General features: G+C 41.0%; 1 protein-coding gene across 1 annotated transcript; it reads left to right on the top strand.

The window, feature by feature from the left end:
• Positions 1–14713: 14713 nt before the first annotated feature.
• Positions 14714–20467, top strand: LOC143003524 (rabphilin-3A-like). Its single transcript, XM_076154271.1, has 17 exons — positions 14714–14787; positions 14897–14908; positions 15141–15266; positions 15384–15513; positions 15684–15767; positions 15854–16022; positions 16807–16998; positions 17100–17270; positions 18409–18488; positions 18606–18680; positions 19062–19171; positions 19306–19432; positions 19530–19586; positions 19702–19856; positions 19965–20046; positions 20132–20228; positions 20340–20467. Exons 1-17 carry the CDS (start codon positions 14714–14716, stop codon positions 20465–20467), a joined length of 1869 nt encoding a protein of 622 aa, XP_076010386.1.
• Positions 20468–23846: the final 3379 nt, after the last annotated feature.

Raw genomic sequence — 23846 nt, 5'->3', positions numbered from 1 at the left:
AGGCAGTCACATGACCAAAGAAGATATAATATGAAGATCGTTCCCTCCTGTGCAATAATGTCCTACTCGTTATTCTGTAACAGTTTATCTATTGTCTCAAAAAAATTGATTAAAATAAGATAATGGCATACATTTTGGTTTTACAACAACGAATACACACATTATCGCCCTGTCTCGGATATAAAAATTAAAATTTTATGACGGAAAAAAACACTCAGCACCTGCAGCATGTGGAACAATAAACCAGTTGGAGGATAGCATTTGGTGGTTAATATTTTGTGCTCCTTTCAAATTAAAAAATATTATTATATTTGCGCATATACTTTTTGTATACTGTAATATATCGCTTCTGATATTTTGGCAAATACCGTATTTATTTTTGTCCAAGGTCAATGTGAAAGAATCAATACTTTCCTTGTCGGCGTTTTAACAGGCAAAGCGAACACGGAAGTAAGAGGAAGACACTTTTTTGCTTTGCTTGTAGGCTTTGCTAGGCTGAAACACAACCACCAAAATGTCTTTAGAGAAATCAAATCCAGTATGTAATATTACGATATTTGAACAGCATTTAGCTTTCACAAACACGGGGAACATGTATATGTAAAAGAGTAACTAAACAGAGACTATGCACATGGGCACTACAAGAGTCATATTTGTAAATCACTTTAAACTCTCACAGTTTTAAATACGAAGTGTCTTCATTTTCAAGTTGAAAAATAGAATGACAATATCTTAAACTCCCAATCATGATATGTAGAGTATGTCCTGTAAACTAATGTAGGCTGAGCAGAATGCAATATATGCTTTTTCCTTTAGATGGCGCGATGTCTTCGTAATATGAAATGCATAAAGTAGACACACCAAGCGCTCTTAAAATGATTAATCCTGGAATTTTAGAAACCCAGCTGTTGATTTCTTCTTTGGCTAAATTCATCCACCTAATAATTGTCAACATGAAACTCATTCCAAATGAAATGAAGAGAAATGCGAGCAGATGTTATTTTTGCACAACAACAAATCAAATGGCCCAGTAATATTGTTTTCTTGAGTGGTAAACGCAGAGAAAAGCCGGAATGACTATACTATAGGTAAAATAAGACCAATTAAAACAAGCAAACTAGACTGATGTTGACCCGTGTTTTGCGTAAAACTGCCCCTTTTCATTTCAATAGCGTGATTCAACAAAAAAAGATGACAGTTGACTAATCCAGTGTTTATTGATCATTGCATCAAGCAGAATGAGATTACAGACACATCTAAGGCCCAATGACATGTATGATTCCTACACAGGACTGCGTGGATCAGGAGAAACATTGCGCATTATGTGTAGTTATGGAGATGATTGTCCATTTATGCATTCGCATTTGTCACTTCAGATCCAGGGGTTTCCTTCCCAGGGTACCAAGGGCTTTGCATCCTCCTCCACGCAGGAGGAGAAGCCGAGTTCCCACGCAGTGTGCCTCGAGCAACAGTCCACGCAGGGAAAGCTCCATCAGCCCACTCCTCCAGGCGGACAATACAAGCACGGGGGTTTGGTGACGGGCACCATGCGCAATGACTGAGGCTGTGCTCCGATCCAAACGCTGCACGCATATTTAGTCCGCATCATTCCGTGAGAGCTCCCCGACAGAGAGGAGGCAGAGACGGGACTGGATTCACAGGTAGGCAGCACGATCGACTTGTAATGATTAAATAAAAAACACATATTCACTGAGAATCCCTGTAAGGTTGTTGCATTTGATCAGTGGCTCCATGAAGTATTATTTCTCATTTACAAATTCAGTGAATGCAGCATTTCATTCACAAGAGAGGAATACTGAAAACAATGAAACATTGCGTTGCTCGTTTGATGGAACACATTTTCATTTCCTTTGTGAGCTAGTTAGTTATTGATCCCTTGTGTGTGTGTGTGTGTGTGTGTGTGTGTGTGTGTGTGTGTGTGTGTGTGAGGGGGGGAGGGAGGGGGCATTTGTGGTTGTATGCAGAAGACCTAATATGCTTGAACCTGTGCGATGACCAATTATGTGAATTAGAATAAAATTGATTCCTTTGTTATTTCCATTTTTCAGATAAAAAATGTCTTTGCTGATGCAATGCAATAGCATATTGCTGTCATTCCCGTAGAGGCATTGATAGAGATAATAACCTCCTTGTTTTGAATTGATTCACTTCAGCATGCTTTGGCACTTATGTGTACTCACTGCATTCATGAATGGCTATAATAAATAAAGCTCTTTCCGTTATGAAATCCCCCCCTCAAGGTTTATTAAAATAAGATTGGTGGCTGACTGCACTCCTGCAACACAGGTTTACCTTGTTGCAGAGCTGATTTAAGAAAACAGAGATGGTAAATCATTTGGGAGATTGTGTGGTTGCAGTCCCTGGGCGTTGCTGCAAGATATTTAGGAGTGTACGCTGAGGCTGGAGGTCCCTGCAGGCAGAAAAGGAGGAAAGCGTCAGTGATCAGTGCCCCCAGATGCTCACTGGGGAAGGGCTCCGCTCCAGCTGTGCCACAGGACAGGTGATTCAGACGGCTACTTGTTGTGAAATTGTCACCCGTGGATTATCACACTTGGATGGTCTGAGCAGAGTTTTGTAAACAGAGGTTGTAAAAACGCAATGTAGACTCATTGTAGCCATGCGGCCCATTGCTGTAAGTGTTGGTATGGAGGGAGGATGGTAGGCTGCCTCCCTGCTCCACCATCTCCAACTCCTCCTTTAGACCTGAAGCACGACCAAATGGGGGAGGGGAGAGAGGACTGAATGAACGGTTTGAGATATCTGCAGCTGTCTCCTCTCACATGAGCACCCACAATAGTGAATGTGAGTGATTCAGTGAGTATTCCTGTCTGTGTGTCAGCATATCACTGTATTGGAAGTGAAGGTGAAATAGGAAGAAAAACAGGAGAAATGCTTGTTCATTCATCCCCTAGCAGGCAAGAGGAAATCAAAGAGTAGTAGGAAAAATTGGTGAGCATTGAAATATGTGGAAAAAATGGAGGAATGAAGTAAGTGCTCTGCATACTAACTGCATTATTTAAAGGTGGAGGCAGCAAGGTGGCTGTACCAGAATCCCGTCTCTTCAGCTTGTCTTCATTCTTCCCCTTTATCCTTTTCAACAGATGCTATGCCTGTGAGTGAAGCAGCCCAGCCAGGTGCAGCAATTTTGACAAATTCCAACCATGTTGCCGTATGTTTTAGAGGAGGTCTGCTGATCCACTGACACTGCTTCTGACACACACACACACACACACACACACACACACACACACACACACACACACACACACACACACGCCGTGTTTAATCATTCTGATTCTCATCTTCTGATCTTGCCGTTACCATGGCCACAGTTGGTAAAGGTGCATGACTCTGTGTTCATCTGTGCTGTATGTTTGATTTTGCTTGGCTTTTAATTGGTTTGATGAGTTACATGTAAAGCGATTTCTCCGTTTGTGGCCCAGCATATGAAGGGAGTGGCTTAGTTTTCAGATTCTCATCAGAGCTTTAAATGCGAATCGATTCAGTAACCTCTCTGAAACTGGTGATTAGATCTGCCTAAATGCTCCGGTATATTGGAGAAGACATGTAATTAACCTGGCCTTTAAGCAAGGCTCCCCAGAGAGAGTGAATATGCACAAATTAGATAGAGCCTTGTTGACACTAATATATTGATAAACATCTATTTCCTGTCCACTATACATCTCTGAGACTTATATCTTGAGTTGATATTCATCACCTCTCTGTGCATAATGTCTCTGCAGTGGTGTTCATGCCCAGAGGATCACAGTGAAGGCTAAACAAACACCTTTCATCTCAAGGCACAAAGCCATATCCCAACATGATTCACTATCTACCGGCCAGTGATTATTTTTAGTGTTGCAGGGTATTCAGACAAGAACAGGCTTTTGTTTGCCAACAGAGACGTGCTAAAAACACCTTTGGGGCTTGTACAGGCTAGTCTACCAGTGGGACAAATGGGAGGGTCAGATATCCGGCAGCTTAACTGTGCCAGATCGCCAAACGGGAGGCAGAGCTGTGGCCATCTTACGGAGTGATTGATAGCAGACAAGACTTGTTCGTTTATATGTTGTTACATCTGAGCCACAGCATATAGATTATCTCAACGGACCACTTTGATTCTGGTCAGCAACAAACAGATGCATAGAGGCTTTACGGTAGACTTTTAGTGTGCTGATTTAATGCCCCTGTCTGGTATAGTACTTGTTTCCCTGAGATAAGATGAGAGGAAATTGAAGGAGCTTGACTGACCAATGCATCAGCAGCCAATTTTCAAAGTCCCACATCTTACCTCTGGGGCATACAGGGATGATTCACCACTAGTCAGGAAGATTTTTTAGACTTACTGCAGACTTTACTGGAGAGCAGTTGATTGAATCTTCAATGCCGTGTGTTACTATTTGTTAGAATAGATCTAAAATATGCAGTGGATGAAAGCCAAACCTATAAATCACAATGAGAAAATGTGGGTCAGCAAACATTTGTTGAGAATGTTTCCAGAGATGCTGTTAATTCAATGTGAATCTTGTTACCTTTTAGGCAAATCATTCATTCAAGCCTTTTGGATGGGGTTGCTGTAGTAACAGCACGATAGCTTGTTGTTCAGGATGGTCTTTCCGGTTTGTTCTCCAGCCATGCGGGACCTGGAACCGTGCCTGTTTTGAGGATATAGTTGTGTGTAGTTGAAACAGCGCAGCACTATCACATTTGAGAGGTGAAATGTCCACACAGATGGTTCCACAGATGGTCCCTAGCATTCTGATATCTCAACCAGAAAGCTACTAGACCAACATTCCAGTAATCCTTATTCCATCTCCCAAAACACATCCCACACCCTGTCTGTCAGATCATTTCCCAAAATCTTCCTGACAGAGCTGATAGTACATAAGGCGTACACTAATCTCTTAAAGAGGGGACTTATATGGAGTGAAGAGCAACGGGGGTGGGAGTTGTAAATAATTAAGAAATGCTGAGTGATGTTTTCCTCCTGCAGTGGAAGGCTCCTTGGTGCAGTGCTTTATAGTCCAAGTCCAGGCCTTAGCGGTTTGCTGCCTTGGCACATATTCGTCCATGGGGGGTGGATGGAGTGGTGCCATGCCACTGGAAGTACACAGCTTTCTTCTGTTCTTGGTGTCCCACGTGTTCTGTTTGGCTGCATACATGCCTTAGACATAAGCAGTTATATTCTATGGGGAATTTCATATTTTATAAGACCATATGTCGAAATAAGACGGGAATAATGATCAAACGATTCACTGTTTGCAAGGATGAGAGAATGTAAAGGAATTATTTAACAAGTGAAACAAATTATCATGACTTCTTTTCTTTCATCCAGTTCCAGAAATCATTGTTGCGTTTGATCTATTTGTTATACAATTGCGGAGATAGCTTGGGCGCTTGTTGTAAAACTTGAAAGTCAGCAGCACATTGAGATGTAATCTGCAGCCGTTCGTTTCCTTAATGTGAGTGATTTCAGCACGTCCGAAGACTCTTTGTCTTTATTAGTCAATTCCGCCTGTTGTCTCTGCAAGCGGTGCAGAATGTGTACAGTTACAAAGATGCATTTACTGGTGACTTTTTAACTTGCTCCATACACATTTTAGTGTTTTTCAGAATGTGCAAAATGTGTTTATCTGCATGGTCGTAATGCTTTAAAAGCTGCTTTTGTTCATTATTCGCTGAGCTGCTGTGCTGTGTGGCTGTATGGTGTTAGGAGAAGTAGAGTATTTACTTTTAACAAAACCACCTACATAATCCTTGGACCATCAGCCCTTATTTCTAGCTTGTATGTGTCATCATGGACTGCCAGCAGGTAGCTTGCTAAAGTAATGCCAACCATTAAATGTTGTTAGGTAGTGCTTGCTAGAACACCGTCAAAAACCTTAACAAACAATTACTGCTATTATTTTGGACTATCGTAATTTTATATTTGTAGGTGTGGGTAAAAGGGCATTTGATTGCTTCGAATGAAAATGCTATGTTTTGAGAAGAGGTCTATAGATTATGTATCCCTTGAACAACAACCATTCATGGACTTCATCAATCCATTTGCAAGATAGGTGTCTTTCGACTGATCGGTATTGCCTGTAATTTCCAATAAGCTGTTGTAAGGAAGTCTGAATAATAACTACATATCATTCATTAATTGTACATCCTAGTTCTCATTTTCTTCTCTGCTCAGAATGTTGTGAGCTGTGTAATTCAGGTCAAGGATATAAATACTGTTATAATTTACAAGAGGAAACTTTCTAATCCCAACTTCTAGATTTGACTTTAAAGTAGTTCTGGTGGTCTTCAGTGTTAGACTTGGCAACTCTCAAATATATGTTAGTGTTTACATTTATTTATGAAGGAGAGACTTATATCTTGAGTTGATATTCATCACCTCTCTGTGCATAATGTCTCTGCAGTGGTGTTCATGCCCAGAGGATCACAGTGAAGGCTAAACAAACACCTTTCATCTCAAGGCACAAAGCCATATCCCAACATGATTCACTATCTACCGGCCAGTGATTATTTTTAGTGTTGCAGGGTATTCAGACAAGAACAGGCTTTTGTTTGCCAACAGAGACGTGCTAAAAACACCTTTGGGGCTTGTACAGGCTAGTCTACCAGTGGGACAAATGGGAGGGTCAGATATCCGGCAGCTTAACTGTGCCAGATCGCCAAACGGGAGGCAGAGCTGTGGCCATCTTACGGAGTGATTGATAGCAGACAAGACTTGTTCGTTTATATGTTGTTACATCTGAGCCACAGCATATAGATTATCTCAACGGACCACTTTGATTCTGGTCAGCAACAAACAGATGCATAGAGGCTTTACGGTAGACTTTTAGTGTGCTGATTTAATGCCCCTGTCTGGTATAGTACTTGTTTCCCTGAGATAAGATGAGAGGAAATTGAAGGAGCTTGACTGACCAATGCATCAGCAGCCAATTTTCAAAGTCCCACATCTTACCTCTGGGGCATACAGGGATGATTCACCACTAGTCAGGAAGATTTTTTAGACTTACTGCAGACTTTACTGGAGAGCAGTTGATTGAATCTTCAATGCCGTGTGTTACTATTTGTTAGAATAGATCTAAAATATGCAGTGGATGAAAGCCAAACCTATAAATCACAATGAGAAAATGTGGGTCAGCAAACATTTGTTGAGAATGTTTCCAGAGATGCTGTTAATTCAATGTGAATCTTGTTACCTTTTAGGCAAATCATTCATTCAAGCCTTTTGGATGGGGTTGCTGTAGTAACAGCACGATAGCTTGTTGTTCAGGATGGTCTTTCCGGTTTGTTCTCCAGCCATGCGGGACCTGGAACCGTGCCTGTTTTGAGGATATAGTTGTGTGTAGTTGAAACAGCGCAGCACTATCACATTTGAGAGGTGAAATGTCCACACAGATGGTTCCACAGATGGTCCCTAGCATTCTGATATCTCAACCAGAAAGCTACTAGACCAACATTCCAGTAATCCTTATTCCATCTCCCAAAACACATCCCACACCCTGTCTGTCAGATCATTTCCCAAAATCTTCCTGACAGAGCTGATAGTACATAAGGCGTACACTAATCTCTTAAAGAGGGGACTTATATGGAGTGAAGAGCAACGGGGGTGGGAGTTGTAAATAATTAAGAAATGCTGAGTGATGTTTTCCTCCTGCAGTGGAAGGCTCCTTGGTGCAGTGCTTTATAGTCCAAGTCCAGGCCTTAGCGGTTTGCTGCCTTGGCACATATTCGTCCATGGGGGGTGGATGGAGTGGTGCCATGCCACTGGAAGTACACAGCTTTCTTCTGTTCTTGGTGTCCCACGTGTTCTGTTTGGCTGCATACATGCCTTAGACATAAGCAGTTATATTCTATGGGGAATTTCATATTTTATAAGACCATATGTCGAAATAAGACGGGAATAATGATCAAACGATTCACTGTTTGCAAGGATGAGAGAATGTAAAGGAATTATTTAACAAGTGAAACAAATTATCATGACTTCTTTTCTTTCATCCAGTTCCAGAAATCATTGTTGCGTTTGATCTATTTGTTATACAATTGCGGAGATAGCTTGGGCGCTTGTTGTAAAACTTGAAAGTCAGCAGCACATTGAGATGTAATCTGCAGCCGTTCGTTTCCTTAATGTGAGTGATTTCAGCACGTCCGAAGACTCTTTGTCTTTATTAGTCAATTCCGCCTGTTGTCTCTGCAAGCGGTGCAGAATGTGTACAGTTACAAAGATGCATTTACTGGTGACTTTTTAACTTGCTCCATACACATTTTAGTGTTTTTCAGAATGTGCAAAATGTGTTTATCTGCATGGTCGTAATGCTTTAAAAGCTGCTTTTGTTCATTATTCGCTGAGCTGCTGTGCTGTGTGGCTGTATGGTGTTAGGAGAAGTAGAGTATTTACTTTTAACAAAACCACCTACATAATCCTTGGACCATCAGCCCTTATTTCTAGCTTGTATGTGTCATCATGGACTGCCAGCAGGTAGCTTGCTAAAGTAATGCCAACCATTAAATGTTGTTAGGTAGTGCTTGCTAGAACACCGTCAAAAACCTTAACAAACAATTACTGCTATTATTTTGGACTATCGTAATTTTATATTTGTAGGTGTGGGTAAAAGGGCATTTGATTGCTTCGAATGAAAATGCTATGTTTTGAGAAGAGGTCTATAGATTATGTATCCCTTGAACAACAACCATTCATGGACTTCATCAATCCATTTGCAAGATAGGTGTCTTTCGACTGATCGGTATTGCCTGTAATTTCCAATAAGCTGTTGTAAGGAAGTCTGAATAATAACTACATATCATTCATTAATTGTACATCCTAGTTCTCATTTTCTTCTCTGCTCAGAATGTTGTGAGCTGTGTAATTCAGGTCAAGGATATAAATACTGTTATAATTTACAAGAGGAAACTTTCTAATCCCAACTTCTAGATTTGACTTTAAAGTAGTTCTGGTGGTCTTCAGTGTTAGACTTGGCAACTCTCAAATATATGTTAGTGTTTACATTTATTTATGAAGGAGAGATTTAATAGAAATAAATTGGTTAGGTTTTCCTGCTCAGGCAAAATGTTCCAAAGGAGGAGTCCTTACAAGACTGGCAAGAAAATCACTGCACTTTAGATCAGACAAAACAATCACCTGCACTGTCCTGTCTGAGAAACTCAGTTCATGATACATTAATACAATATGAGGCACAGACAAGCCAGACAATACAGCAAGAAAAAAATGTGATGAAATGTGCATTTTCTTTCTTATTTGACTCAACAAGGCAAAGAGGGTTACGCAACACTCGAAGCTGAAAATGTGTATATTTGGCAGTGGAAGCCAGTGAGTTTGCAACTCCTGAGAATAAACCCATCTCACACATATTTTATAGCAAATAAACCCTTCGTGTCAATTGTTATTATTTTGGGGTGGATGAATGCTTCTAGATTTGCTTGGTGAAATAACATTTTTCATTTGATGCGATCATCACAACAGGATGGATAATCACAATAAAGGGTTCAGCCTAGTAATAGCTTTTTGAAAAATGTTCTACAATAACTGAATTGCAACTGGGTAGCTGAGGAAACATTACTGGGCACAACATTCTGAGGTATTTACAGCAAACGTATTAGATCGTTAGTAGTGTGGCTATGCTATGCTGACACGCATATCAATTCTGGCATGCATCCACCTTCTGCACCACATAAAGGGGTTTAAGGAAAAGTGCTGATCTGAGCCCACAGGGACTTTACATCAGCCAATGGTAAGCATCGTTTGTGGAAGACTGGGCGTTACCTACAGCAGCACCAGTCGACCTCCATACATAAGTAAGTTTCAGCCTGAGGCGTAACAATAAAAATGCAGACCTGATTAGAGATAAATTGAAGTGAAACCAGTTGTGCAACTTTGCATTGATCTTTGATTCTCATTAACCCACTTTGGCAATGTCTTTGTTGGAGGATGGCGAGGGAATTCTTGTCCTGGAATTTAAGTGCAGTACCAAGTAGTTAGTACTGCACAGTTGTCACTTACCTGTTAAGTGTGTGATAAAGTACAAATATAGTCAGTGAAGGCACTATTAGTTCAATACAAAGGACATAAACAGAATGTCTTGTCTGTTGTCAAAAACAATACAATAACAGTAACAACTCAATACTGTGTGGTATATAATACTGCTTCACTGGAAGAACTCTCTGTCTTATTCAGTAATCTTCCCTTTGATATAATATATTTTTTTTTTTCTTTAAAGAAGTAAAAAAGAATCTTCCATTGTGGCCAGTTTTTCTATTTCTATTTCTATATTGATGATTCACGATTTTTGGATTTGTTTTGGAATTCTTTTGTTTAGCCTGATGGTGGCGCTGTGATAGCAACGTTATGACCTATAACCTTTGAACCCTAAGTCATATAATCCAAATTTATTCTATATATCATCTATATAGGCCCCACCATTGGTGTTCTACTAGATATTCTGCCCTTCCGCCTCATGTTTTTTTTATATCCCTTTCCATTCAGCTGTAATTGGCAGCAAAGTAGATTGGAAGAGGCTAATTTTTCTTAAGTGATATATTTTTTCTATGTACACATTACATATGCAATACAAGGTCTAGTGAATGATCTTGTCAGTGTAAAATCTCGCTGTTGCTCATTTGCCTTTGAGCTGATCTCAGTCCAGAGGAACCTTTAATTACTCGCATTCATGTATCCCCCCTGCCCCCCCGAAAGAGGGTTAAGCCTGTGGATGCTGCAATGTCAATAATGAGTTGTGTAGAATCAATATCCATCCATAATTGCCCCCCTGTCAGTCGTGTCTTGGTATGGCTGGACCTCAGCACAGCTTTGGATGTTGTTGATCACTGTATCCCGATTGTGTTTGATTTATGCAGTGAGTAGGCGTGCCTGAGTCCACCCTCAGGCTTGTGTTCTCACCGCTGTCTGATAGTTTTTGGTCACATCCACATCTGCTAGTCTGACCTGTGTGAGTGTTATTTCGTTTGCCTTGCAGATTAAAATATATAATGTTCACTTTATGCTGACGACATTAAATTATACATAACCTTTATCCCTCGTAAGGTCAGAATTTCTCCATTTTTGTTTGTTATATCATGTCTGTACAGTTATGTTATTTGTACTACCTTTAAGCATTACATCTATATATTATTGTGAAGCAAATCTGCTCTGGAGTGATCTATAATTAAAGTTAACTGCCACAAGCAAGTATCAACTCCTTGTACAAAGACATTCTGCTACCACTCCAGCGCCATGCATGTTCTGAGGTATAATACATTAAAAAAACTATCATAACTCACATACAACCTTTAATTTGTGTAAATCCTTGATAAGACTTAAAGCTAGTTTCTCATGCTAAGTGTTCCTATGAAGTATCTGAGGATAATTAATGCATGACATGTTTCTAAAAATGGATGGAAAATGTTTTTGTGTTGGGTGTTTGCCCTGGGAGTTGTGTGTGCATCCCCGAGGATGCACGGATGCAGATTTGTATTGACTATTCTCCTAGGCCCTTGAGTGAGTTGCAGGTTTCTAAATTGGTCTTCTCCACCCCCATACGAAATTCTATACAGGAGAAATCCTTCTGTGTGGATGACTTACTGTGATAAGGCTGATGGCTATCTGAGTCGATGGTTATTGTGATTGTTCTAGTCTCCCTCTAGTTTTCCCTTTTTCATTCTGTATCATCTGTTACTATTCAACCCTCTTGTATTTACACACACTGTTGTAAAGACTTTGCAGACTGTTGTGTCTGATAGTCGTATCACTGAGACCGTAGTGAAATTTTACAGAAAACAGGAATGGAAAAGGAAAACACCAGCCGGTGTTCAGTGAAGAACCCACCATCTGACAGACTTATCACATCACAGAGGGAAACACGCACAAGATGACTGTTCATCTCACAGTCATCAGAGTCACAGACGATGCAGATTATTTCCATTTGAAACCTTAATAGCCTGGAGGAGGCCCAAGGGTTACATTGCTATCATAGTCCTGAAATAACAAGACTCAGTATGACATTTTTCTCCTTATAATTTGCCACGGCTACATTTCTGAAAACCGCCAAACTTTGCCCCAAACAATGAAAGATGAATCCTTATAAAACAACCTTTTTATGCCCAAAGCACGAACAGTATATAGGAAAAGTGTGTATTTGACACCATCCCTCAAGCTTTCCCCTGGATGCTGCAGCTAATTGGATTCTCACTTCAGCAAAGATGTTCACCGTCACAGTCCAATCCTGTGATGCAACATCTCCCCACAGTACCACAGAGCCATGACTGGTCTGAGTCGGTGATTATCCAGCGCATGTCTGGATGTCTATTTCTCTATCGCTTTTTCTCTCTTGCCATCGACCTCTCCAGGACAAGCATGTAGACCAAAACCAGGATAATCCATTTTGTGTAGCAAAGGAGGCTCATGCGTGTGAGACCCAGCGCACAAGATGTATACAATGAGAGTAATGTCCCCTTGGGTGCTGCTAGAAAGGGGAATAAGACAAATGCTAAATCTGCTTTGCCACTGTTGGCTACATGCAGCAGCATCAGTGGGAATGTCTATTGAGTGTCTATTAATAGCACAGCAAATTTGTTGTTATTTTGTAAATCCTGCATGCAGTATAGCAACAGATAAGAGCTGAAAGGGTGTAGGTTGTAGGCTGACATACTGTAGCACAGTATAATACAAACTGCTCAATAAGAGGTACTGGTTTTTATTGTCACCCCCTTTTTTGTGTCAGAGGTTTATATGCAGCAATCCAGAAGAGTGTCAAACCCTTCCTTTCACTCTCTCGTTCACCCTCTGTCCTCTGGAATGCTAGTTTAGCCTGCTTAGTTGATCCCTCCAACCATTTATGCTCCTGAACAAATTTCAGGAGTCTCAACATTTGAACATCTCAAATGCTCCAGGTTTTTTTTTAGTTCCTCTGAGGGTCTGTTGTTGGAGTTTGCTGTTCATCTCAGTCTGTTTCTTCACCCCCTCTGGATGTACTGCACTATATCCTCTGGTCTTTTGCTGCTTCAGAATCACTTCAGCATCACTCCTCTGTTAGAGACTTGAAGCAGCACCTAAGTCAATTGCACCGGGCACCCACACACACTCAGACAACACGCCTCAGTGATTTCTGTTGACATTTTTGTGTCATCTTTACTATGCTGATCAGATTCAATTACTTGACTGTTGCATCATATTGTACAAATTGGTTAATAGTGGTTTTAAGGTTTTGCATTCATATTCTTCTCTGTAAACGATCCCAAGTAGGGACAGTTGACAGCTCCCTGTTTTCCACTGTCATCATTAGCAGAGCTGTGTTCTGAGCCTGCCTCATGTGAACAGATGATTGGAAAGGCTTTTCCCCTGTCACCATGGGCTTTAGACAAAGCCGTCCCTGGACTCCTCAGTGAGAGTGACTCTCCTGGGCTACAATCATTTCTCCATTTCAGCACATGGTGCGGGAGGAACCTCATCCAGATCAATCTGTCAAAAAACGCTCATCTGCCAGGAGAAGGAAGTGGTTGACATTGATTTCAGCTTCGACCAACGCACCATAGACATTCATAAATGCCAACACTAATAATCCTCAGCCTAACATTACATTAAAAACTAAATTTCACTTGTAGCTGCTAAAATAATTGATCTCACCTCCCCAGCACGATGTCATCACCTCAAGTTTCTTTGGTGGGCAAATTTATGGTGCTGTACACTGATTTACTAAACACTGGAAATGTTGGATGTTTTGGAAGTGTTCGTTTTATGTCGCTGAAATATGTAAAATGTGTCCATGTATTGGCTGAAGCTAATTTTGCAAGAACATTATAAAATATGTTTTCCAAGAGGAGATGATATTGGTTGTGTGGCACATTTATCACTTGTAAATTGTATTTTCTTTCCTTTGTAAGAGCAAATGTGTCATTGTCATACCTTTCAAAAAGCTGATCTTAGTATGTATTGTGTTAATTAAATATTACATGAAGCATCTGGCATTGTGGTTGAGCAACTAGTGACTCTCTTCACCACCTAATGAAGGCAAAATGCCAGATAAATGAGATAAAAAGTAGAATTTCTTATCAATGATTTCGATCAAATACACATTCATTTGTCTTCTTAGAAGAAGTGATCATTCACCCACATTTTATTAAACCCTTTATCAATGTGCAGCAGTTAGAATAAATGCATCTGGTGATGAGCCAACTTGAGGTCAGCACTGTCCTGGCTCACATTCTGTATTTGGAGCAAATGCCTCCTCTGATGAGAGAGCAGCCATATGTTAGCACTTTAAGTGCTGCAGAAGCATAAGATCAAGACAGCTGGCATGGACCTGAGTCACGTGACCTAGACTTAATTCATTCACAAATTTGATTACTTCAGTCTCTACTTGACTGAATCAAATAAGACATTTAAGCTGACTTTGAATTTAACATCATCATGACTTAAGACATGAACAAAACATTGACCCTGTCCCACCTTCTTGTAGAGTAGAGCCATGTTTTCCTGCAAGACATTGATGTTTGAATCTAAAAACTTGATGTAAAAATTATCTAAACAGTACACAACAGCTTTCTCATCTAATGTCTTCAGGAATAAAAGCTAAAGCATCAAATTCGGTGACGACCATTCTGTGTGCCCACTCAAAGCTGTTTCCATTTCTCACTGAGCTTTTATCTTTTTCCACCTGCAGACTGCGATAGTGCAGCAACCATGACAGACACAGTGATGAGCGGAAGCTCGGATCATTGGGTGTCCAACGACAGGCAGAAGAGCATGCATGCTAAGTAAGCATCAGTGTCAGAACCGTTTGGTGTTGTTAGCTGCCTTAATGCCAACACTAAGCTGTGTACCCTCTTTCCTTCCCTCTGCATCCTTCTGTGATCTGTGACACAGCGATAAGGAGCAGTAAGTTGACAAAATCCTATTCCCTCTCCCTTATCTGTTTTCCTACATTGTGTAAATCTGCATTGAAAGCAACATTATATGTGGATAGTGTATGGTGTGTAGATGCCAAGTGTTTGTCTATTCCATATTTTAGTATTGCTCTATTTGTCCAAATATGTATGAATGGTTAAATACCATTTTAGCAGAGTTAAAAGCAATGCAACCTCAAATAAATAATATGTTTGGCCGACAGGGGAAACTGGACCATGAAGCCAGGATCTGGTGCTGCTCCAGATCTGACAGATGAGGAAAAAGAGATTATCAACGATGTCATTGCACGTGCAGAGAAAATGGAGGCCATGGAGCAGGAGAGGATTGGGTGAGATGATGTAGATTGTGGACCTATTTCAATGGAAAGACAATATTCTGTGTATATTGAGAGTGTGAGAGGTGTATTTTTGTGAAATTTCATGTCAAATTTCCCCCTGTGCTGCAGACGTTTGATAAACCGCTTGGATGACATGAAGAAGACTGTTTGTGGGGATGGAGTGTCCCGCTGTTTTGTGTGTGGGGAGCAGCTGGGTTCACCTGGGGTCGGCTCAGTGGTGTGTGAGGACTGCAAAAAGGTAGAAATGAGCCAGCTTGTTATTTAGAGGCAATAACACCACCCACTACTCTGCAGCACATCTCATGAAACCTGATAAAACACCATTGGACATGGTCTGTGAGATGTGTGTTTATAACACTGTAAATAGGGAGCAGATGAAAAACCATATTTTGTTCCTCTGTCGTGTAGAGCATGTGTACCAAGTGTGGAGTACAATGTAGCAGTCGGCCACGCTCTGTTTGGCTATGTAAGATCTGCAGAGAACAGCGAGAGGTAATTGGTTAGCACAGGTCAAACAATTCATAAATGTCAGTTGAGGATGCCGCCATACATATTGGACGTTTTCCTGTTTCTCTTAGGTGTGGAAGAGGTCTGGAGCCTGGTTCTTTAAAGGCTTTCCGAAGCATTTCCTACCCTCACCCATGCCTTTAACTAAAGCCAAAGAGACGAGTGCCCGGGAGAGATCTGGGCACAAGGGGTCATTGGCTTCTGAGCCCAAGGAGACAGCCGCCCAACCACAGCTGTCGGGTACAGACAAATATTGCTCCATCAGCTCAGTTTGCATAATAAGCTTTTCGTTCAGAGCAATAGCACAACGTTTAATCAATCAAGTTGATTGTTTTAACCAACATTCAGTTTCTAATCTATCTTTTGTTAGGTCAGCGTCAGCCTTCTGCTTCGGAGCAGCAAGTTTCAGGCAAGTTATCAATAATTGTAAATCTTTAAAAACAATTCAACCCAACTGCTTTGAGCTTGTGGTGTTTTCCCTTTCTCAGCAGCCCTGTCAGTTGTTTTTTCAACAACTTTTCAAAGCACCACCCCTCTCATCCTATTAGATTAGCATCTCTACACCAGTCCACTTTCAACCTCCCACTCGTTACTCTCTCCCCAAACATCGAAACCTTTTATCTGCTTCCCAAATTTAGCAGTACCGCCCACTGTTGGAGAGGAGGGGGGTGAAAAGCTCAATTAAACTGTCGGAAGGTGCATGCTGTGACATGGCATGTGTCTCCAGGTGGTGCTGCCATGATGGGTCACAGCGTTTCATTTCACATTTACAGTGCAATTACCTCAGCAGTGTCCATCTCCGTAAAACCGAGGGGTTGTGTGCGAAGACAGATCGACAATATGATGGCAGCATATAGTCTGCTGCCACAGATTGTAATACTGTATGTAGGTCAATGCCTTTGCATTGAAAAAGCTGCAGCATGAAAGTATCCACTGCAGTAGCCTGAAGTAATGTGATTATGTGTGTGCGCTTTGCATACGCCGGTGTATTCACTGTAAATATGGTGTTCTTGGTTATTTTTAGGACCAGAGCCACAGGGCCGAGCTGGTTACCCACCAGTGGCTCCTAAACCGTCAGCTGTGTTTATGGCCACAGGTGGGGCCGGTCCTGGTTATGCTGAAGAGGCAGGGCAGGGCAGTCCAGTGATGATGAAAAGGGTTCTACCTGTGCAGAGCTCCAGACCACAGCCTGCATCTGCCAGCATGGGCCAGCAGGGTGAGCATCAACCAGGACACACAATCATTCTGCATCATCCATGTTTGGCATCTCTAGTTGTGTTATTTTGTTGAATCTCAGAGGTTGAAATGTTGTTGTAGGTCCGGTGGGAGCAGACGGAGGTGCTTACCCTCCCCCTGAGCAGAGAGTGCCTCCTGCAGTACGAGAGGAGAGGAGGCAGCCTGCTTCCTACGGTGTTCCTCCTGCCCGACAGCAGCCTCCCCCAGCTGAGGAGGATGAGGAGGCCAATGACTATGACTCTGATGAAGCCAGTGAGTGCACCATCTGCTCGCTCTTTTCATGATATAAAGTGGCTGACATGTTTCATTTAAGGAACACTCAGACATGAGTGACTTATTTTTGTGTTTTTAAATCATTCAAAACATATTGGCATATGTCATTACTACTGGGTGCTGATGTCTTATCTTTTGCTTCACCGCTGTTCCCGTCTGAGTCATACCACATTGAAGCTTGATTTCTGCCTTTTACTCTGCTATATTTCAAACTATAAATTGCCCAATAGTGCTAGAAAATAGCAAGTATCATTCTGTCAGCATCTATTGAGCCTAGGTGGAAAATGACAAATGATAAGTACCACATGTTATCCAAGCATGGAAATCAATATCCCAGCACTACAGCAGAGGAAGAAGTGTATCAGCGAGTCAATAGTGAGACATAAGCTTTACAACTCTACAATTTTTCTGCATGCATCTCTTTTTAACGATGAGAACGGTGCCATGCCATTCATGTTCAGTGCCTCAAGCATCAAATGGCCTTTATTCTCTCTCTAGGGGATGGGGAGTAATTTATTTTATTGAGGTCCGGGAATATGGAGCTGTGCAAATAATTTCAGATACAACAGGGCTAGCAAGATATAGATTCCCCTTGTGTTTGATCCAATCCCATGTGTTGGAAGCAACACTGGCAGAAATAGAGACGCTTCCTTAATTCAATGTGTGTGCCTGCGTACTGCTGTGACTGATTGAATAGGATTTATATCTTGGTTCTAACTTTAAGGTCAGAAAAGATAATGTACGTCCAAAACTATTTGAACAGACAACATAAAATTAGAGGAAGGTATTCGTGAGTTCACAGATCATTTTAAATGTTGAAGAAAGGGTGTTTGTAGGGGTTTTAGAGCCTTTTAGTTTTGCCCTATTTTAGTCAAATTCTTATCGACTGGGAGCTTCAGAGGCCATACCAATTTCCTCGAAAATGCACCAGCAGGCGCGATTGTGCTTTAACGATTCAGATGGCGTACAAACAATGTTCCAATAGGGCTTAGGTTAAAAAGACAACTTATTCTTAAGTTAAGAGAGAAGTCCTCTATGTATGCACAATATTAATTGTGCAATAGCAGACCAGCTGTCTCTATGTGCTAATGGAATTACTGCTCTGTGTCTCTTTCAGCCACTCTGGGCTCTCTAGAGTTTAGTCTGCTCTACGAACAAGAGAGCAACAGCCTGCACTGTAGCATCCTCAAAGCAAAGGTACCGCCCTTCTCCTCTTATGCTCACACATACAATTACTGTAAAATGCTTTATATAAAAACAATCCTGGCTGGCACTCAAGCTTGATGGCTCTTTCTCGTAATGTGCTCTTCTCAGGGATTGAAACCCATGGACTCAAATGGACTGGCAGATCCCTATGTGAAGCTTCATCTGCTGCCAGGGGCTAGTAAGGTGAAACATACACGTTTCCTACCCTAAGACATTTTCTCTTTTTAAAATGTGTATTTCTTTAATGTTGACATAAGCTGAGAGAAGTACAATGAATACGATCCTTGGAGACCCCTCTCCAAGCTCAAGTCTGACACCTTGTGGTTAGAAATATATATAATTGTATTACTCATGCAAGTGGGGTATTGGGTGTGACATTGGTCTAATATACTGCAGGTGTGGGAGGTGCCTCCTCGGTAACACCACCCCCCCCCCCCCCCCCCCCCCCCCCCCCCCCACCAAACACCATCATGGGGTTAACTCAACGCACAAATCGTATTTAATGGAATAAAATGCTTTAAGACGTTTCTATCCCCTTGTCCTTATTTACTCCATTTCTAACAGTCTACAAAGCTGCGCACAAAGACCTTGAGAAACACCCGGAACCCTGCGTGGAACGAGACTCTTACTTACCATGGGCTGACAGATGAGGACATGCAGCGCAAGACCCTCAGGTGGATACTGTACCTCAGCCAGATGAATATCATCTGCTTATCTGCACGAGGGCTCGTTTCACGTTTCCAAAGCTCACATGCCCTCAGACAACTCCCCTTCAAATTGTGTAGGACTTATCATTCTCTTTTTGCAGGATTTCAGTCTGTGATGAAGACAAGTTTGGGCATAATGAGTTTATTGGGGAAACCCGAGTGGCACTGAAGAAATTGAAGATGAACCAGAAGAAAAACTTCAACGTGTGTCTTGAGAGAGCCATCCCTGTGAGTACAATTTAGTGACACTCCAGCCATGCGTCGTTCTCCATGTATGACTCTCTCCTTAATGCTTAATGTGCTGCAATCTTTTTCACATTCACAGACAAAGAGAAATGCGACCGCCGGTTCAGCCCGGGGCATTGCCCTCTACGAAGACGAGGCAATGCTTTTTTTTCTTGCATGTGTGAACGTGGCAGATTCCTTGTGCAGTTCATCCACATCTGCTCATAAATCTTTCTAAAGTAGTTACCTCTGCTTCGTCTTTCCTTCTCCAGTCAGGAAAAGATGCCGGAGAGGTAGAGGAGCGTGGTCGGATTTTGATTTCCCTTATGTACAACACCCAGCAGGGGCGTCTCATTGTGGGTGTTGTGCGCTGTGTTCACTTGGCTGCCATGGATGCCAACGGCTATTCTGACCCATATGTCAAAATGTAGGTTCTGAGTTGGTAGCAGTAATTGAGATTTTAGTTATTGTGAGATGGAATGTGGAATTGTACTGAATTGCACAACATTAAAGTATATATATATGAAATTCATAGATGTTTGAAACCTGACATGGGGAAGAAGGCCAAGAACAAAACACAGATAAAGAAGAGGACCCTAAACCCAGAGTTCAACGAGGTTTGTGTGAGAGTTTTAGGTAAAAGGCTGCACTAAAGATAAATGACTTTGTTGTTAATTAATTCCTTTCTTGATCAAATTGCAGGAATTCGGTTATGAAATCAAACACAATGAACTGGCTAAGAAGAGTTTAGATATCTCTGTGTGGGATTATGATATCGGGAAGTCCAATGACTATATTGGTATATTATTTTCTTTTACTCAATCTATATCATTCATCATTTGATTAAAATGAAAATAACATTCTCCCCTGGTCAACACCTGCAAAACCAATATTGTTTCCTTTTTGAAAGGTGGATGTCAGTTGGGTATCACTGCCAAGGGAGAGCGTCTGAAGCACTGGTACGAGTGTTTGAAGAACAAGGACAAGAAGATTGAGCGCTGGCACACTTTGGAGAATGAGATCATCTCCAGTGATTAACCACTTGCCCCCAAACAGCATGAGCTCACTCCTCATTTTTGTCTTCTAATGCAGTTTTTCTCCATTGTTTTTCTCAATTTATTCACTTTTCTGCTATGTGACATCACACTGCTCTTATGCTTCCTTTTCCCAGGTGTATTATTACTATTTCCTGTCTTCTTTGTAACTATTTACAAATAGTGCTGTGCTGACACTGAATCTGCCTTTCGACCTTGTCAAAAGGCAAAACACGGTGTACTTAAAAATGAATTTGGGATTTCATTTCGAGATCTAGATGTGGAAGTGCAATATATTGGCGCTCAGCTGCACAAGGATGATCACGCCTGACAGTTAAGTTAAATAATGCGCTTGAACTTGACCATAATGACATTTAAAATTGCACTGGCATGGAACAAGAAAAGCAATATGTTATAGCTTCTAGGGTCAGGTTCATGACAGCTTCTATTGAGCTCATTCTTTAAATTTAGGAGTTTCATTTTTGATCTCTTGAGTAATTCCATCATGCTGTAGTGAAACACTTGTATAAGCATGCAGAGCCACAGACATAAGAAAGCTGAACACGTAGCTGCACCTTCAAATGTTTCAACTGTGCCCAGTGCCATGAGCATATTGTATATTTCCATGAAGAAATGTTTACATTCTGATACATTGCTCAGGTTAGAATAGAAATGACAGACATCTGATGCTCTATAGGCGATTCATACATCCGTGGGTCATGAAGTATAGGAGTCTCATCAGTTGCTGTTAATTTGTGGTTTGAAATGATAGCACAGCTACTTAAATATTAAGAACTTTCACGTGTGATTTTTCAAGCTGTGAATTAAGAGTTTGTGCGTTGTATGTGTGATATGAGAAGCTGAACAATAAGTAGATTCTGAGCTTGGCTGAGAACTGGCAGGAAAAAGGAATTCCCTCCTGATACCTCTCGTCTTCTGAAGCTTGTGGTTCACTCTGACAGCTCAGAGCTTTTCTACTGCAGTGTTTACATTGAACGCACACAGTCAGGTTTCCTACAGGTTTCCCCAACAAATTAGTCTGCTCCACTTAACAGGAAGTCAAGGTGGACCAGTTATGTCATAAGTATGTGCAGCTTTACTTGCATGCACTGTGCTCGTGACTGTTGTGTGCCTGGAGCAGTCGTGGCTCACTTTTACCCCAACGCACCCTTTGCACAAAGTATTTCCATTTTGCCTCCACACCCCCATCATTCCAGGCTTTAGACTGTGTATGTACACCAATCACAGCAGTCCAAGGAAAGCACACCTTACAAAGTGGAATGACCTCAATTTATACAGCTGTTTGCTAGATAGTCCAATGTCAAAACAAAGACAAAAACAAAAAATTCTATGCATGAAATGTCTTGTGGTTCAAGATATATACAGTATACTTTGTAAGAAATTAACGCTATTGTAATTCCATTAATGTTTACACTTCTTCCCCATATCATTCCTGTTAATACTTTATATACAAGATGCCACATGCTGCATGACTATCAGGATGCTTATTGGTATTGTTGAGATAGATTAATGGAAATTGTGTAATCTGAATAACGTGGTCTGATAGCATCCACAGGATAGATTTAAAGTGTGATATAAACTGAGCACATGAACTAAAGAATTTATCCAAGGTTATAAGTAGCAAACATCGAGATTAATCTCATTATTTCAGTGAGATATTCATGTACGTAACAATTCAATATAATCCAGTGTCTTATTTTATCTGCAGTGATTCTGCCCCCGTGAGGCAGCGATTCAAAAGTAGCATCACACACACTCCTACATTGTGATACTTCAGCCACAGTAATCATCAGGGGATGATGACAACAAAAATGCTATTTACTCATTTTTAACAGGCTTCTCTCTGAGCTATAACTGTCTTCTACTTGATTCTGCCAGTTCAGTGGAATGTTTCCTGGTTTATCTCTGTATTTGTACATAGATAGTGCATGCACTGGAAATATGTATGTTTGCAAATAACTTTGCATGTAAAGATTTTGCAGAGAGTTTACACAGATCAATAAAAACAAGTGAAAACAACCTCATCGATATGATTTCATTGTTTCAATATACTATTTTTGGTTTGGAATCAGCAGAACAAGATCAGGTAGAAGGAACAGTATATATTTTCATTAATAGAAATAGGCAAAAGTAGATGAAATACTTAATGATATCCTACAAGCATCTGAATTACTGGCAATTCATGAGAGAACAACAAGTGTGTTTTGTCTTGTTGCAATAAACGTTGGAGATGCTATATGCTGAAGCTTCTGTTTTCCCAAGGGGGTCACTATTTCAGCTGTTCATACAGTATTTGAAGGAAACATTCTTTTGCTGTGCCAAACCTGTTGCTCTCCAGGCTCAGGTGCAAGAACGTGACACCTTTTTATCTCTCCACGCCTCGAATCCATGCTGTTACACGTTCTGTTTCATTCACGTTTATTTATCACCTCCAATATTTACACACCCATCAGACCTAGGTTAAGAATGTGTGCGCATTGGCCGTAATCGCGGTATGAAATCATCAATCAATCATCTTCTTGTGTTCAGAGAATGATCTTGTGCTTCAGTGGCTCCAACTGCTCAACTAGCTATTGTTAGAGTAACACGTAATATTTTGTCATGTAATACGTGTTGGAACACCTCACAAGCATTGAAGAAGTGGATCATAGACATTCTGTTTCCCTAGATGGCACAGCGCCCCCTACAGCCACAAAATAACAATAGAATTTAATGTCCTCCATGTTTATAGGAGACAAGGAATTCCTCATTAAGATGGCAAATCCAACAAGTCCAGCAATATGCATAAAATCTGTTACAATCACATTTAATGACAGGAATTAATCACAATGACGACCCACATCAATTTCTTTATTTCCCTGCAACTGCAAACCAGGCACAGTTTTTGGATGGCACAACCAAAGTAAAATATTTATTATTAATCCATGTGGTCTATATCGCTACTAACTATTGGAATAAACATACATTTGATCAAGCTTGGGGTCAGTATGGTGATCATCTGGTTCGTCCAGTCTCTTGAGTCATGTGCACTGACAACAATAGAAACTCTGGGAAAATTTGGAGTTCCCATAAACAAGTCAGAACAGCTCTGTGGTTCACCTTAATCCAGCAGATTAATCCCCTTTATGCCACGTCCATTGAGAAAAAGCTTTTATTTCCACATCTATTTATGCAAACAATAGTTTGCAACACATATTAAATACAAAGTACTGAAGTCAGTACTGAAGTGTCTTGGCAGTTACAAACAGTTCATCCCCTCATACACACACTCTCTCTTCCTCTATCTCTCTCTTTCAATATCTCTCCCTTTGTCTAATTCTGATCTATTTCCCTCTCCCCTTTTCCCCCTACAACCCCCTCGG

The sequence above is a fragment of the Genypterus blacodes genome, unplaced genomic scaffold, assembly GCF_046128005.1.
Source record: "Genypterus blacodes isolate CSIRO-AG114 ecotype Tasmania unplaced genomic scaffold, CSIRO-AGI_Gbla_v1 ptg000061l_1, whole genome shotgun sequence".
NCBI classification, from domain to species: Eukaryota; Metazoa; Chordata; class Actinopteri; order Ophidiiformes; family Ophidiidae; genus Genypterus; species Genypterus blacodes.
Note: the sequence above shows the minus strand (reverse complement) of the source record. Positions and strands in the feature narration are given on the sequence as shown.